This window comes from Myotis myotis, unplaced genomic scaffold (assembly GCF_014108235.1).
Source record: "Myotis myotis isolate mMyoMyo1 unplaced genomic scaffold, mMyoMyo1.p scaffold_m19_p_16, whole genome shotgun sequence".
In the NCBI taxonomy this organism is placed as follows: domain Eukaryota; kingdom Metazoa; phylum Chordata; class Mammalia; order Chiroptera; family Vespertilionidae; genus Myotis; species Myotis myotis.
This window is the reverse complement of record NW_023416320.1, coordinates 9,096,114-9,113,522: the sequence shown is the minus strand read 5'-3', so window position 1 is coordinate 9,113,522 and position 17,409 is coordinate 9,096,114. Positions and strand designations below refer to the sequence as shown.

General features: G+C 46.6%; 1 protein-coding gene and 1 pseudogene across 14 annotated transcripts in view; both read right to left on the bottom strand.

Moving 5' to 3' along the window:
• Positions 1 to 17,172, bottom strand: part of PTDSS1 (phosphatidylserine synthase 1) — a 48,837-nt gene extending 31,665 nt beyond the window's left edge. For 2 of the 14 annotated variants that reach the window (XM_036337787.1, XM_036337788.1), the window contains exons 1-3: positions 16,845 to 17,168; positions 8,505 to 8,596; positions 524 to 580 (exon numbers count right to left, since the gene is read on the bottom strand). In XM_036337787.1, coding sequence (XP_036193680.1) covers positions 524 to 580; positions 8,505 to 8,596; positions 16,845 to 17,023 — 328 coding nt within the window. In that variant the 5' untranslated portion in view covers positions 17,024 to 17,168. Of the gene's footprint in view, positions 1 to 523; positions 581 to 8,504; positions 8,597 to 16,844 lie in introns of all 14 variants that reach the window. The other 12 variants (XM_036337791.1, XM_036337793.1, XM_036337794.1 and 9 more) reach the window with 8 other exon arrangements.
• On the bottom strand, positions 9,734 to 13,615 carry LOC118670647 (annotated as a pseudogene).
• Positions 17,173 to 17,409: the final 237 nt, after the last annotated feature.

Below are 17,409 nucleotides of genomic sequence, written 5' to 3'. Positions count from 1 at the left end.
ACCACATGTTTTCTCTTCTTCAGCAGGCCCTGCATCCCGAGGACATACTTGTAATCAGATGTTCAGAGCAAGTTGAATTTCAAAAGACATAGAAACACAATGTCTTCATCACGCGAAGAGAAGCCTTTCAAAAACGACCTTAGAAATTAGAAAGAAGGCCACTGCTTGTCTTGCCAGCAACCCTTATACCTACTACTAAGTTTAAGGGACCAAACCCTCAGGAGGTATAATTCTTTAAACAAAAACTAGAAGTTGCACTTTTGTCCTCAGGCCCTTTTAGTCTGCTTCTTCCCTTGTTATTTTTTTCAGCTTTATTGAGGTATAGTTGATAAAACTGGAAGATATTTGCTTAAGATTAAAGTTTAAATGTCTCTAAGAAACAAGAAAAGTAAATAAAAGTGTCCCTATGCATATTTTAAACCTAAGGGAAAAAACTTATGAGAAAAAAGGGTGAGCAGTGGGCAGAGAATGAGGAGATAAGAATTTGGGGGGAAAATTAGAAGCTGGGAACCTTCTGGATCACCTTCAAATCTCAGGGATGTAATTGGCACCACGCTGAGCTCAGAGAAGCCAAATGAGCCTGAAGGACAAACAGAATGATAAAATCAGGAAAATCAGGAAATACTACTTCACTCTAATCAGAATACCTTACTGAAGTGCTGAGGGCTGTTTGTCTCGCAGATAAGTCAAGGGGAAAGGAGGGCTAATGATGTGAATCTTTTTGCTGACAGATTTTTTACTTAATTCAACATCGATCCTCTGAGAGGCCGCTGAGGGCCAGGCACTGGGGTGCAGAGCAGGCTTGGGTGCTTTGGGAGGGGGTGGAAGAGGAACAGTTCAAGGAAGTCTTCAGAAGCCAGAAAAGTCCACCAGACAGTTATCTGCTGAAAGACATCTCAAAGCCAACTGGAGACTGAAATAGGTTTCTAAATTTCACTCCCCTGATAGTGATATGATTACACTCAATTATAAAATTACACTTATATTTGAGTGTCAGTTGCTGTAATGAGATGATGGAAGTAGCATTTAAAAAAACAAACGAACCAGATTTAAGGGAACCAAAGGAGAACGGGAGGAGACCAGACCATCCTTCCCGTCAACCCGGGTCTGTCCCTCCGGCCTGTGGACAGGGCTGAAGGAAGGAACCGGAGAGCCTCGCCTCTTACTCATCCTATTGACTGACAAAGGATTTGTTGAGGATCATTCCTCTCCCATGTGCCTCTGCTGAACTCCAAGCCGAAGGAGGTAATCCTTTCTTTTATTCTTTCCGTCAATGAGAGCTACTGAAGATCTGTGAGCTACTCCTCTGGGCACCACAAGTTCCTGTCCTCAGGTCTCTTTGGAAAGAGGCTCGTCGCCCAACCCTAGGCAAGGAGGACTGAGGGCGAGTGTGCTGGAGGGTTTCTAAGAAGGAAAGGTTTCTTCACTCTAAAAACACAGGAAGCGAGGACGTCTTCTTCCGCTGGACCCTGTCAGGACCTGCGCTGAGCAGCTCCCTCAAGATCATCAGGGCGAAAGCACAGGCTGGGCCCAGCGTGCTGGAGATGGTGGGAAACAGGGTGAGGTCCCCGAGCCACTGAAATAGCCAACCCTGGAACCACTCTACCGGGGAACTGCTGGCGATGTACGGAAGGCAACATTTTTCTTATTCTTTAAGCCATTTTGAAATGGGTTTCCTATTACCTGCGGCCCAAAACACTCTGTTATAAAACCCTATGGAGAAAGTCAAGGGCTTCTTTGTTATTCAGAGTCTGCACAAAAAATCACCGGGCTCCCTGCCCGTAGGAGTGGCCCGATTCTACCACACAGATAGTAGCGTGTATAACTCACACACATGAGCCACATGGATGCAATCATATGTAGGCCTCTACTCAAGCATGCAGGGCAGCCTTTACTGGGTCAAGGAAAAATGCATTTGAAGTTGCCAAAACAGAACCATTCTGTGAATGCCTCCACTGCAGGCACTGCCCGAAAGCGTCTTTCAAGGAGAAGACAAATGTTGGGCTTTGTCTCTCCATTCATTTCATTACTTAATTTGAGAATGCGTGCCCAGGGTGGGGAGAATGGAGAATAGGTGACAAGACTGGAGTAAGAAGGGGCACAAACATTCCACTCAGAGGAGCAGCTGTCTGGCACGTGGCTCCTGGGCGGCCTGAAGTCGGCTGGCTCTGGGAGGGGACAGCCACACAGCTCAGGAGCACCCTTCCCAGTGGCCTGGCTTCCCCGTCAACTCCAAGCCACCTCCCAAAGCCACCCCTAACTTAAACAGAGTCGATTACATTCCTTAGTTGAGTATCCATTCCTCTCTCATGTGCCTAACACCCCATCCTGCATATGAAGATTACTGAACTGCCTTTGTCCTTTCCCTGGTCTATCTGAGACCTTGTTTGGGGATGTTCTACCTCCAGGTGAGTGTTGTGTGTGAGCATGCGCCCAGAGGTGGAGGGGGAAGGAAAGGCAGGAAAAGAGTAGGAGAGGGAGAAAGTATGCAGGTTTGGATCAATCCGCTGGCCTCTGCTGGTCTTGGAGGATGTTGCCAACACAGGAGTATGGCCACATCCGCCTTCTGCAGGACCCAGGGCACACTGCCTAAGACCACACTCCTGGGAAAAGAAAGCCAGAGACTGATAGAGAGGAAGAGAAGCAGAGGGAGACAGGAACATAGGGGAAGACAGAGAGAAAACGCCTCACAGAGAACCTGATAGGAGAAATGACCAGAGCAATGCTGAATACAGGGAAACACGTGAGCCGGCTGGATCACCAGGCTGACATCAAGTAGCCCCGGGCCAGATCACCAGGCTGACATCAAGTAGCCCCGGGCCAGATCACCAGGCTGACATCTTGGGGGAATGACATGACGACTATGGGTGCAGCCTTCTAAGCTGTGAACCGAGCAGGCTGAACTAGGAGAGCCATAGGGGATCTCCCCTCGTTGTATGTGTATGTACCACAAAGTCCCCACATCCAGGATAAGAAAAGCATAAAACAAACTTAACTTTTATCTTTCCATAAAGAAAACAGAAGCACAGCTCCACATGGGAGACTGGGCAGGTTGAGTGGGCTCTGAATATCAGAAGACTTCATTAGCAAATAGAGGAAAAACCAGCAGAAACACAAAATGTTACCTCCAATAGATTTTAGCCCCCAACCTTCAGGGCCTTTGATACCTTAAGAAAAACATCTGCTGGTGAAGCCCCAAACCCAGCTCCCACTGAAGCTTCGTGGATGGGTGGCTGTAACGTCACGGCTATTGAGTTGGCAGACTTCCAAAACGGCTCTGAGATCTTAGATCAAAAAGCCGTAAGAAATAGCAATTCAAAAAAAGAAAGAAAAAAAGAAAGAAAGAAACCTTCAAAGTGTGAAGAAGTAACCCTTAAGAACTAAGCAACAAATTAACACAGAGCCAAAGAAAACAGGAGACTTGAAGAACAGACCTGACACTTTCGGACGGATCGGTTTCCTGAGCATGTACTCTGCTGATTGACTTAGAAGGAGTGGGACTGGGGACAGGTGAGATAAGAAACAGAAACAGAGGACACAGGCCAGTAAGGGTCCTGGCATCCACTGATGACAAGCAAGCAGCAGGCCTTCACAGGACACAGAAGATAAGAGTGGCTTCGGGGAGGAGTGGCAGTCACCACCACCACCTGAACTGTCACCTACTCGCCTTCCCTTGGGGCTTTGGTGGCAGCTGGCCATGTTGGTTTCCCACCTGAGACGAGTCTTATAATCTTCTTGCACTGGGCTGTGTTCTTAAGCTGCCTTTGTATGAAAAGGCCAGGTTCCTGAGCACAGGGGGACTACCTGGTGGTTCCAGTGTGTGTGAAATGATGCATATTGCAGGTGGCCACTTAGCTGGCACTACAACATGGCACTCTTGAAAGAGGCCAGGCTACACAATGTCCAAACGATCTAACCCTAAAATTCTGAGACTTTGTGCGTTGGAGGTGAGAAGGAAAAGAAGCTGGCAAATAGCGAAGCAGCTGACTGACATCAGGGTCTTTTCCTAGAAAGTGAATCCCACAGCAAGGTCAATTCATTCCATATCATGGACGTCTTGTCATCCTGCCCCAATAACTATGCACATCAGAACCCCCGGTGCTCATAGAAAGGCCCAACTATGTTTCCAATGTGCACAAGACATGCAGGTGTTAATGTGTGTGTTCCTCCAGATTCTGATGTTGAAATCCCAACTCCGAAGACTGCTGGACTTCCTAGAGACTGAACCAGAGTTACCTGACGGGAACGCTGGCTCCTCTTTAAGACAAGAAGGACCCCAAAGGCGACTCAGAGATTATTCAGGCTGGGCTGTCACTTCCATCACAGGCTCAGAGTGCAAAGGTCATGGAGAGAAAGGGAGAGGGGGGCAGCCTTCACCTTGGTTTCCAAGGGCAAGCACTGAGGCAGAGAATTATTCTTAAACCTTAAGCCTTCTTGATCTAAGATCTCACAGGATTGGCCTTCCTAGGTGCTGGACTAGCTTCACACCCATCACTCCTCCCTTCTCTCTCATTCTCCTTTGGAACAGGAATGTCTATCCTCTGCCTGTCCCACTATAGTGTTATAGAACAGCAAGAAGCTAGGGAAATCCCAGGACAAAGGAATAGGGCAACTGATACAGATAGTTCAACAGCAGTTTGCAGCCACCTAGTAAATCCTATCTTCCCTAAACCAGGGACACTTAAGAGTAAATGGTTTGCACTTCTCCTCCCCAACCAGCGGGTAAGTAGCTTAAATCATCCTACTCAGGGAGACAGTTACAGAAATCCAACTAGTGCCATTTGCCAACCACACCAAGGACAGACAAATTAAGAGAATAAATCCCATTTTGGTCCATCAGCATAAAGCTGATGAATATTCTATTGAGCTGCCCCTAAGATCTCCCCTAAATGCCCAGCCTTTAAAATCCCTGAAAGTGAAGGCCCCAGTGCACTCTTCTTTCAAGGAGCATGTCCATGCCATCCCCTCCCCCCTCTTCTTCCCCCACAGGCACGTACCCCCTAACCTCTAAGGGATCCCATGAGACTTGCAACCAGGGGAGCAATGGGCAGCTCGTCCAGGGCTCACCCCCTGAACCTGTCTCCAAGGCCCCCTTTTCTCTGAGTTCCCCGTGAGCCAAGGCAGCCCAGCCTAGGCTCTCCTGTGGTTTCCTCTATGCCCTTCCTTGTGTCACTGCCCTAAGTATGTTTTTGCTGCTGTCAATAAATTCTTGCTTGCTTTTCTATACTTTGTCACTTGATTGAAATATTTCCTTCAAGAAGACAAAAACCTATGTCTCCTCGTCTCGGAAGCACATAACGTATCCGGTTTCAGGTTCACAGCCAGAGAGAAACTGTGCTTCAGGATAAATCCTCTGAGAAGCCCCCTAGTCCAGTAATGGCGAACCTTTTGAGCTCCGCGTGTCAGCATTTTGAAAAACCCTAACTTAACTCTGGTGCCATGTCACATATAGAAATGTTTTGATATTTGCAACCATAGTAAAACAAAGACTTATATTTTTGATATTTATTTTATATATTTAAATGCCATTTAACAAAGAAAAATAAACCAAAAAAATGAGTTCGCGTGTCACCTCTGACACACGTGTCATAGGTTCGCCGTCACTGCGCTAGTCTGTAGTATTCTGTTAGCACAGTCTGCACTGAGTAGGCCAGCAGAATCTCACTGAAAAAAATATTTAATCTAAAAGCTTGAGCCGTTGGAGTTCAACTCCACAATGACTTTGCTATCTACAACAGTGCATTCCCTAAAGGATTCAGTCATGGCTTAATGGCTGGATTATCATGCTGCCGGCAAAAAACCTCGAGTGCTGCACAAAATAAGCAAAAATACAGAACAAAATTCCACTGCGACCCTCCTGAAAAGCCTGAAGGCTTTGCCATGGGTGATATTGTTTGCCGGGGTCCAACCCCAGCAGGTCCAGGGGTCCCCAAAGGTGTGGACGGAGTCGGCGAAGAAGGAATGACACGGGGACAGTGTTCAGTTGATCAGCAGCCTAGCCAGGATCTCCAGCCAGGATCTCCAGCCAAGTTCTGGTCTGGATCTCCAGAGAGGTTCTGCTCTGGATCTCCAGCGAAGTTCTGGTTAGGATCTCCAGCCAGGTTCTGTGTCCATGTTCTCTTGCTAGGTTCTCCAGGTTCTCCAGCCAGGTTCTGTAGCCATGTTCCCTTGCTAGGTTCTCCAGCCAGGTTCTGTCCAGGTTCTCCAGCCAGGTTCAGTCACCAGGTTCTAGTCAGGTTCTCTTGCCAATTTCTGTAGTCAGGTTCAGTCCAGGATCTTTTGCCATGTTCTCTCCAGCGAAGTTCTTCTGTCTCTAGAGAACGTTCTGTGTAGGTTCTGTGCCTCCTGGTTCTGTCTTCTTCTTAGTTCTGTATTCTAAGTTCTGAGTCTTGCTGTCTTGTTACAACTGTATTTATACCAGTTGATTCAATCCTATCAATCTCTATTACAAAGGTTAGGGCGTTTCTTATCTCTATTCCAGGGAGTAAAGATTATGTAGCTTAAGCATGATTGTTCATAGTTAAAGTGATTAATTACCCACCTGGCACTTAGTTGAGGGGTTTTATTCCCTCCCTAACTTCAGGGGAAAATCCCTACCTGGGGAAACAACCTTTCTCAGAGAGGAGACCTTGGTTAAAACACAGTGCCAAGAAGGTGAGCAAACATATTAAGAACAGTATGCCATATATGCCAGGTCCCTTGAAACAGCAAGCATGGACCGGCTCCCGGCAATTGTTTTTTATAATAAATATATATTTGGAACAGGATCTGTGTCCCTGTTTTTGACACAGAGCTCCTAAAACCCTTGGAATTTCCAAAGTGATGAGGGCAATAAAGTGTCTCTTGTTCTGTTAATGAGGTGAAAGCACCAGAGGGTGGGGGCTGGTTGCCAGTGGAGCCAACCAGGTGATTAGAGGGTTGGAACTTTCAGTCCCACTCCCAGACCTAGTCCAGGGGAGAGGAGCTGGAGATGAACTCCGATCACCAATGTCAACGATTTGATCAATCCGATCAGCAATGTCAATGTTTTGATCAATCGTGCCTACGTGATAGAACCTCCAGAAAACCCCGCGAGGATGGGGCTGGAGAGCTTTTGGGCCATGACCTTGCATAGAGGCCAGGAAAGCGGTGCTCCTGGAGAAAGCACGGAAGCTCCTGGCCCTCCCCACGTACTCTGACCACATGCTTCACACATCTTCATCTGGCTGCTCATGAACAGCCTTTTTAATAAACTGACAGGTTCACTGAGTGAGTAAACTGGCTTCCTGAGTCCTGTGAGCCTCTCGAGCAAATCAGTGGAACCCAAGGAGGAGGTTATGGGAACCTCTGATTTACAGCCATTCTAGGAAGAAGTGCAGGTAGCAACCTAGACTTGCAACTGGCCTCTGAAGTGGGGTCTGAGCCCTTAACCTGTGGAACCTGACACTCGCTGGGTAGACAGTATCAGAATGGAGGTGAATGGAGGACATCCATCTGGTGTCAGAGCACCGCTTGTTGGCGGAGGCACGCTACCACCCAGCACATACACACTGGGATGGGTACTAGACTCCTATTACCGTGGTGCATTTCCATGCAGCAATCAGTAACATTCATAACAAGCTTCTCATATCACGCATTACATTCTACTGGATAAATAGAATAGAGACGAAACACAATTTAAATATTTAAAACATGAATGAGGCTTATGGAGCATAACTCATAAGAAAGACCGAATTTCAAAATACCATAACTGTAAAAGAAGTAGGAAATAGAAAGTGAGCATTTAAAAATGGTTACAGAGAAAAATATCCTAGAAAGAAGGTGCTGAAGGGAAATAAGAAAAATGAAAGTGATTTGTAAGGGACAGTTCAGAGGAAAGAATGAATCTTAAGGATGGCAGAATACCAAACTAGTTCTTTCAACAAAGTTTTTGCCTCACTCTATAAACATGATAGGGAGTAAAATTCATGGTAATAATGTCTTTTTTACCTGCTGATGAAAATTCATATCCAAACATATAATCAGCAAAGTTTAGTGTGATAAAAGATCACTATGACAACAAATTAAGTAATACTCATTACAGCACTGACCCTGTCCTGAGCAAAAAGGAGTAACTGAATAATTGAGCATTTACGATTGGGCTGATAATAACAAAAACAGAAACAAGAACAGCAGCTGAAATTCACTGAGAGGTTGCAATCTGTCATTCACTCTTCAGAGAGCTTAACAGGCACTGACTGAATTAATTCTTACAACAGTACCTACCTGTTACCTCCATTTTGTAGAGTAATAAACTGACAGGTTCATTTAGTGAGTAATCTGGTTTCCTGAGTCCTTAATGTGGCTACAGAGCTAGGAAGTAGCAGAACGGGCAGTCTGCCTCCAGAGCCTGTGCCTCAGTCATTACACAAAACTCTGATTATTTTTTATTCCACCTTTAAGTTTCATCTTCTAGATGGCTTACAGCTAAAAAATACCCAAAAGGCACACGGCACAGGAGAAATGTGATAAGTAGAATCACTTACCGTTGGGGAAAGCTAATACACTGATGATAAGAAAGAAGAAAATAACAGAGAGGATACCCCGCCAGATGTTGTCTTCTGGGACAGAGTCATCCCTGAAAACAGAAAAAGAACACTGAGTATTCATTTTCAGATCTAAACCTAGAGGAAGTCAGAGTTCCATGCTATAACAACCGGGGGATTGCTAAAATTTATTTTACTGAGCAAAGTCATTATGCACACTACATACTACTCATTATCATTTCCTAAAATAATTCAATCTCATAATAAAGTCCAGTTCTTGTAAGAAAGGCACCTGGCAACCTTACACACCAACACACATTCTGTTCAGGCAAATAGTTGAGAATCACTCCTCTTTAAAAAAAACAACAACACACACACAAAATACCCAGGATGTCGAAAGGTAAGGTTTATTTTGAAGAAATGCCTTTTGGTTTCAAGAATAACTAAAGATGACCTTCATGATATAGACTGTGGCAAAGAAACTTTCCAGGAATCGGAAAGAAAGCAGAAGATTATAAGGAGGAAGGCATAATGCAGTGAATTATATACTCAATCCTTGTAAGTGAGCAATTACCTATCTAAGGGATGAATGAAAAGGGGGGGGGGGGGGGGGTGTGGAATAAAAAGAAGGCACCAGTAAAAAAACTTTAAAAGAGAAAACAAAACACAAGATTTAAAATCACACCAGACAACAAAAAATTATAATGAAAAGAGATGAGCTTCCTCCATGTCATGCCTGGCCATTTCTAGTTTATTCCTGTATTCATCGCCTCTATAACTCCAGTAGCTGAAATGACTCCATTTGTTGGTTTATACGTTGTCTGCCTTCCCTGTATAAAGTAACCTCCTAAAGGCAGGGAATTATTCATTTGTTGTATCCTTGGAGTCTGGCACATAGAAGGCCCTCAAGCAGATATTAATGGACTAATTATTGACAGAGAGAAAACATTGTGTAAAACAAAGTAAAAATTCTCAAATGAAAATTTTCTTAATATCGACGGAGTAGAAGAATTAGGTTTTCACAGTTTACATTTAAAAAAAGAAGAAGAAGAGGAAGAGCCCAACCAGCCGGTGTGGCTCAGTGACTGAGCGTCAACCTATGAAGCAGGAGGGCACGGTTTGGTGCTGGTCAGGGCACATGCCCGGGTTGCCGGCTCAAGCCCCAGTAGAGGGTGTGCAGCCAGTCAATAATTCTCTCTCATCATTGATGTTTCTATCTCTCTCTCCCTCTTGCCTCCTCTCTGAAATCAATAATATATATATTATATGTATATAATACACACACACACACACACACAGAGAAGAGTCTAGTAACATATTTGGGGCTCAAGAGAAGCAAACAAAAGAGGAGAGGGAAAAGAGAACTATAAGATAGTAAGGTTTTCTGAATTATTGGTAATTACTGAGAAGCTTGGGAAAGGGAAGTTCAGCGATTCGATTTAAAAATATACAGGATGAGTAGACAGAGAATGAGAGAAAAAGAGTGGAAAGAGATATTTTAGAGATAATGAGATATAGCAATAAATTTAAAAATGATTATAAAAAATTGAGTTTACTAGTATATGGGGAAGGACTGCAGGGAAAAAACTTTCAAAAGACAAATATTAAATTAAGATTAAACATCACTAAAGGGAAAAAAATGTCAAAAATATCTTAGAAGAAAACAAAATTAGCGTAAAAAATTTAGAACATCAGAATACATGAAGAGGTATGGAATGAAACAATATTACTTAATTACCTAATTAAAGACAGGTCCTGGGATGTTGTCTTATAAACAGAAGTTAATGCAGATATCAACTTCTGTTTATAATAAGTTTCTGCACTCTATTTAATAATTTCCAGACTTACAACAGGACTGAACATAAGGTACTAAAATAAAGAGATCATACAGGTAATAATGTCTCTTAGATCGTCATATGGCCAAACAGCACTAACACTGATGCTGGACAAACAAGGCTTGACTGTTAAATTCATATAGACCTGATTACAAAACCAAACTGGCGAATCAGACAGACTCCTCCTGCAGAGAAATGCAGTCCTACACTAACGGGCACTCTAAGGACTTAACAACTGTTCAGAAGTTATGAGCGCAGGCCCCAGAATGCCAGCCTGATGAGAATGCCAGCCAGAAGATGACGAGGTTACTTGTGAGGCCCTCTGGCTTAAGGAGGGAAGCCAAATCCAATTCCCAGGTACATCAGCTTGTACTGAAGAATGGCTACACACAGGGAGCGGGGAGACACAGCGTCCTCCTTCAGACCAGCATCACACTACTGATACTGGTAATGATGAAGACAATAGTAACAGCTCTTCTTTATCAAGCATCTCCTGTGTGCCAGGCACTGAACAGCAACTTATAAACATTATCTCCAACTGTCAAACTCATTTGCAAAATGGGGTATGAACCAAAATTTTCTATAGTTAATTATGAAAAGCAACTTAGCTGCAAAGGCCACAAGACCACATCGGTAACTCCAGAAAACCCAATTAGGGGATAAGAACTAGTTAGCTCTGAACATCCGCCATATCTCCACCGCACTCAGAATGCTAGCTGTGCATGATAGCTCTCTTAATCTTCCTATCAGCCGAAAAGGGGAAATAATCACAATCTGCATTTTACGGATGGGACCTGGCTCCAAAGTTCAAGTTTTCTCCCCTGTAGGAGGCTTGCGGCCAGAATGCCTGGGCCAGAATTCTGGCTTCAACACTCACCAGCCTGTGTGACCTTGGGCAGATTACCCAACCTCCCTGTGCCCTGGTGTCCTCCCTTGTATATCAAGGATAATAGTCCCACCTCACAGGGTTGTTGTAAGGATGAAATAACTGACCACATGCACAGCATTTAGAGCCCAGCACAGAGGAAGTGCCAGCTGTTAGTTCACAATGTCTGAATGCTCTTCATTTATGTCTGCTTCCTCCCTCACGTGGCTAATGCCTAGCTGTGGGGTAGGTATTATTCTGGGGGCTAAGAAGACAAAAATGAACAGACACTGTCCTTATTCTTGAGAGAATCACAAACAAAAGGGACAATGAGACATAAAACTAAATGCTTATCTTAGCCAGCTTTAACCCTGTCCATCTCCTTAGTCCCATGTCAAGGAGAAACCTAGCTTGGACAAGTTGAAATCCCTTGGACACAGCAAGCTGCAGGGAGGCAACCTCTCCCGGGTGAGTGACAGCGCCTGTTGGGCCAGGGCTGACTCCACCGTTCTACTGCCAGGTGCCGCTTGAGGAGAGGTGGGCTGCTGTGAATGGGAGTTAGTCGATTCTGTGTTTTCAAATCTAAAGTTGGAGTTTTTGAAACCAAGGCTATCCAACATTTTCAAGGTTACCAGCCTCTGTAAGCAGAGTAATTACTATACTCTGAGCTTGAGACAAAGGTTCTCCTTGCCCCGCTTTGGCAGAACAAACTTTTTGACACATGCTCAAGCATTTAATTTATAGAAATACTCTAAAAGGTAGCAGAATGAGCTTTTGTAAACCTTGGGGAGAATGATTCAATAGCATCTGGCTTTATTTTTAATGACAGCGATAGGGACAGGACATTTAAATGCTATGATTTAACAGTGAGTTGGCCTAGTTGCTATTTAACAAAAGTACTTGACAAATCCAAACTTGTCTCAGACTTCTGCATGGCGTGTCTAATCCGTCCCAATCCCAAATTCTTGCTGTGCCTCTGGAGCATGTGACGTGCCCCAGGTACTGTGGTTCACACTGGTAATATGACACACCGAAATGTTCTCTGATAACATGACAGCCCGAACGTGTTCTCTCTCCTATTCTCTTACACTACTAGTCTTTGAAAAATAAACTTGAAGACATTTTTAAAGTTTTACAGAACTGCAGTGAACAGTCATCCAACTAAAATCTGGTACAAAAAGAATCTGGTATCAGATAATCATCACAAAAGAGAACAGAATAAGTAATTTTCATTTAAGAAGTCACAACTTTCCATCTTTTTTAAAAATATATTTGTATTGATTTCAGAGAGGAAAGGAGAGGGAGACAGAGAGACAGAAACATCTATGATGAGAGAGAATCATTGATAGGCTGCCTCCTGCACACCCCCGACTGGGGATGAAGCCAGCAACCTGGGCATGTGCCCTTGACCAGAACTGAACCCGGGACCCTTCATTCCACAGGCCCATGCTCCATTCGCTGAGCCAAACTGGCTAAGACTCAATCTTTTTCTGACCAATATAAAAGTGTATCTAACAAAAGCGTAATGTGAAAATGTACGCGACTCGATTTTTATACTGCAGGAAAACAGGTGCTGTGCACAGGGGACTGGAAGCAGCTGATTTCTCTGGTGAGCAAGCCATTCTTCCTCCCGTTCCAAGCTGCCTAACATGCTGATACGACTTCCTCGTATTACCACCATTCCAACCCTCTGCTGCCCACTAGCTGCCATCTCTACACACCGATCTAGCGCAAGTTTCGTAAAGGGATCCAATCTCCGCAATATTCCTTGATATTTCTGCCACCACTTAATTTCAAGGGTAACTGCTTGTCCATAAATTTATTAACTAGGGAGCCTGAGCTTTGCTCGTGGTGTCCACTCAGCGAGCTCAAAGACACCTCCAAACGAGTGCTTTCCCTTTTTATGGAGGAAGACAGAGCTATCACTGTAATGTCCCACCTTAACGGCTGACGAATCATTACGAAACATGAGTAAGGTATAGTAATTACTAATTGTATTAGCGGTGCTTATGGTTTCACATAAGGAAAGATCTGTTATTAGTTAGTTCTTCAGTGTGTGATCTCTGTCTCTTTATGAAATTAGTGAAAGAGATAAAATTATCATTTTTAGAAAAGGCCATAGTTTGAGATTTAAATTATGCCTTTACTTTTGACAAGCTGTTAAAATTCATATTTATTTCTTATATATTCACTGCTGCAATTTATCAACTGTTTTTGGCAGAATATGTTGTAAAAGGAAAATTCCAGAAGAATGTGACTTCCTGTATCAGAAAAGATGAAGGGAGACCTATTCTGAAGGGTCTAGAATAATCCTATCTAATAAAGAGGGAATTTGCTAATTGACTGCCTCGCCCTCAAAGACGGCAGCACCCACAGCCACAAGATGGCGGAGCCCAGTCCCCTCAGCCCTGCCTGGGGGCTGGCCAGAGTCCCCCAAGTCCCCTCATCCCCGCCCCCCCTCCCCCCCCAGCTGCCCAGTGCCGGCCGGAGGTGCAGTGAGGCCTTGGGTGGCAGCTGCCCAGCCGCCCAGGGCCTCCTGAGGCTCAGGTAACCAGGCCTGGCCGAGGCTGGTGCTGCCGGCAGTGGCAGCAGCAGAGGTGTGATGGGGCGGTCGCCTTGCCCCGATCACCGGGTCGCCTACCACCCCTGAGGGCTCCCAGACTGTGAGATGGGGCAGGCCGGGCTGAGGGACCGCCCCCCGCCCCTCCAGTGCATGAATTTTCATGCACCGGGCCTCTAGTATTAAAGATAAAAGGTTGAAGCAAACTAGTCATTCTTGTTTCTATTTAAAAAATATATATAATTGCCAACCCACATATGAGATGAAGTTAAAATGAAACAGGCAGGTGTATTATCTAAGCAAAGCAATGTCCATTTTTCCAATGCCTTTATCCTTTTTCTCAACCGGAGAGGATACTACATCCTCAGTCACCGAAAAAAAAAAATTAGAAGGTATTAGCATACAATAAAATGATTTAATGATAACAGCAGCTAATATTGGGCACTTACTATTTGCACTGTGCTAAACACAGATTACCTAAAAATAAAATAAAATAAAAAATAATTGAACCCTCATGACAGACAATCCTGAAGTATTACTAGGTTTTTGTTTTTTTTGGTTTTTACACACAGATAAGGAAACTGAAGCTGGCAAAATTAAGTGGCCACGAAGCTATTCAGTTGTAAAATCAGTTAACAAGATGAAATATTTGAGGGTAACCATAATTAGGACAAGACTGATTTCTCTCCAAAGCTAGAAATGTGCTCCTGGACACTTACTGATTTTAGAGAGGCAGGGACAGGGAGAGATTGGACACTGTGGGAAGGTCTGGTCTTACCCCACAGCACAGCATTAGCAGAAGATATTACAATAACAGTAGCTGCATCTTCAATCATATGCTTTAAAGCTTTTGGTAGATTCATGCAAAGAAACACTTCACAAAATAAAAACCAAGAGTCAAAAGAATGATGGCGGTAAAGCACAAGTATAATGTGGAAAGAGAGTATTAGTTTTATGAAAATCTGCAATGATTCCCAAGGGAGGTACCATTGGTGCTTGTGTTGCATATACACACACGTACACACATGGGTGTGTGTAGAGGACAATTAATTCTTTGTTGTTCAATGCTGTCCCATGTCGTAATACATTCAGCATTCTCCTTTTTTTAAATTGAATTTAGAGAGAGAAAGGGAGGAGTGGGGAGAAAGAGAGGAGAGAGACAGAGAGGGAGACAGAGAGAAATGTGGCTATGAGAGAGAAACACCCATCAGTTGCCTCCTGTACATGCCCCAACGGGATATGGAACCCGAAACCTGGGTGTGTGCCCTGACCAGAAATCAAACCCGCCACCTTTCAGCGCCCAGGAGAATGCTCCAATCACCTGAGCCACACCAGCCAGGCAGTGAGCATTCTTACAAAATACCCCATGCCCACAAAATACCAGTTCTCCCGAAGCTTGTGACCACTGCACATTTTCTGCTGACCTAGACTGAGAACCATCGATTGTTGGATTCAAATGTTGGAAGAGAAGTAACTGACATGAACTGTGCATCCTGCACCAGATACTCTGCTAAGCACATTCACACATATTCATTCAGCCTTGATAACCCCGTATGAGGTGTGAATTTTATCCCCATTTTACAGGTGTGAATCCTGGGGCTTAGAGAAAGGTTAAGTAAATTAAGAACACATAGTTTTTGCCCGGCCCGTGTGGCTCAGTGGTTGAGTAACGCCCTAAGAACCAGGAGGTCATGGTTCCATTCCCACCCAGTGTAGGGTGTGCAGGAGCCAGCTGATCAAAGATCCTCTCTCATCACTGATGTTTCTATCTCTCTCTCCTGCTCCCTTCCTCTCTAAAATCAATTTATATATATATATACACACACACACACACACACACACACATATATATAAAAACCATCTCTCTCCAAAACCACATTTCTTTGGGTTGGTCTTGTAAGTCACAATGGTGTGTGGTAAGTATGCCTTGCCTTTCTTTAAAGAGGTTTGTTTAGAAGATATAAATTTTGGTAAGTTGGACCCATGGGTTGTGTGTCCTTATGAACTACGGATGCATCAGTTCCCTGGGTTGGGGCTGAGGGGCCATATGTTCCTGACAAAATGTCAAGAATTGGGCTGAGCAGCCACTATGCATAGGTGTGGCTACTGGAAGTGCCGAGTGAGAGTGTGTGTGTGTGTGTGTGTGTGTGTGTTCAGGGAGATAAGAGTTGTGCTATACTGTGTGAGGCTTATGTGTTTTAACATTTCCACAGCATTTACTGTGCCCCGGGGTCGTTACCACTGCTTGACAATATCTAATTCAGCAAGCATGTTAGGTGATTAACGGTGCATTGTGTCTGTGCAGCCTCGGACACCAGCGGTGATGGGGACTGGCTGTGCTAGGAGGAGAAGGTCCACAGTGATCTGTGCCGACAGGCTGTGTTGTAGCGATAGACGGTCGTGCTTGGGGCTGCAGACGGGCTGTGCTAGCTGATGTGTGTACCGTGCACACGGGAGGTGCGGCGCACCTCGCATGTGCATTTTTTTTTTTTTTGCAGGGCGGGGAGTGCCCAACCCCGAGGAGCTCCGCGGGAAGGGGGCCGGTTGGGGCCTGGGCCTGGTACGTGGAGACGCGGTGGGCCGCGGTGTTTTCGGGGTGCAGTGCCATGTCCTGGAAGTGGTGCATCGAGATGATTCATGCGATTGCGCTGGTGGAGGCGCGGGCTGGAGAGGAGGGGGCCGGTGTCGTGATGGGAGTGGGGAGCGATGCCGAGCGCGGCAGGAGACGGGCAGCGTGCGAACCCCGCGAGGGTTCCGGGGTCGCCCGAGGCGCCGTCCGAGGAGGTGGGAGGGACAGGGCTGGGGTGGGGGCCGGGGTCGCGGAGCGCGCCGGTGCCGGGGCTGCAAGGGGAGGGTGTGCGGCCCGACACCCGGCCGGTGCCGGGGCTGCAAGGGGAGGGTGTGCGGCCCGACACCCGGCCGGTGGAGGAGCTGCGTGGGCGGCGAGCGCGCGAGGAGCAGCCGGCCCGCTTCCCTCCGCTTCCCCTCCCGGCGCCCCCCCGGGCCGCGCTCCCGCCGCCGCCTCCCGCCCCTTCCCTCCGCCCCAGGGCGCGCCCCCCGCGCGGCCGGGCCCGCCGCACCTGGTGAAGGCGAAGTACATGAGGCTGACGATGGTGAAGCTGAGCAGGGTGATGGTGTGCGGCCGGTAGAAGAAGTCGATGGTGATGTCCTCCACTTGCTGCTCGTTGATCATCCGGAAATGCATCTTGTAGTTCACATCGTCCTTGCTCAGGGTCCTGCTCCCCACGCAGGACGCCATGGCCCGCCTCCCCGTCCTGCCGCGGCGGCGGCGGCCCCGGCCCTGGAGGCTGGGACCCCGGAGGTGACGAGCCGCAGCGCGAGGGAGGCCGGACGGCGCGGCCGGGTCTGGCGCCGAGGGCCCGCCGAGAGCGGAGGAAGGACGGGCGCCGGAGGGCGGGGTCGGCGCCGCCAACGCGGCCGCGGGCGGGGGGCGCCGCCGATCGTGTCCCGGCTGGCGCCGCGGGCCCGGCACCTCCGTGCACGGTCGGTGTCCTCGCCTTCCGGGGGCCGAGGCCGAGGGGGTGGCGAGCGGGAGACGGGGCGCTGTGGGCTCCGGCCCGCCCTCTGCGCCGCGAGCCGCGCCCTCCCCCCCCGCGCTCCCGCCCGGATGGTCTCGCCCACTCC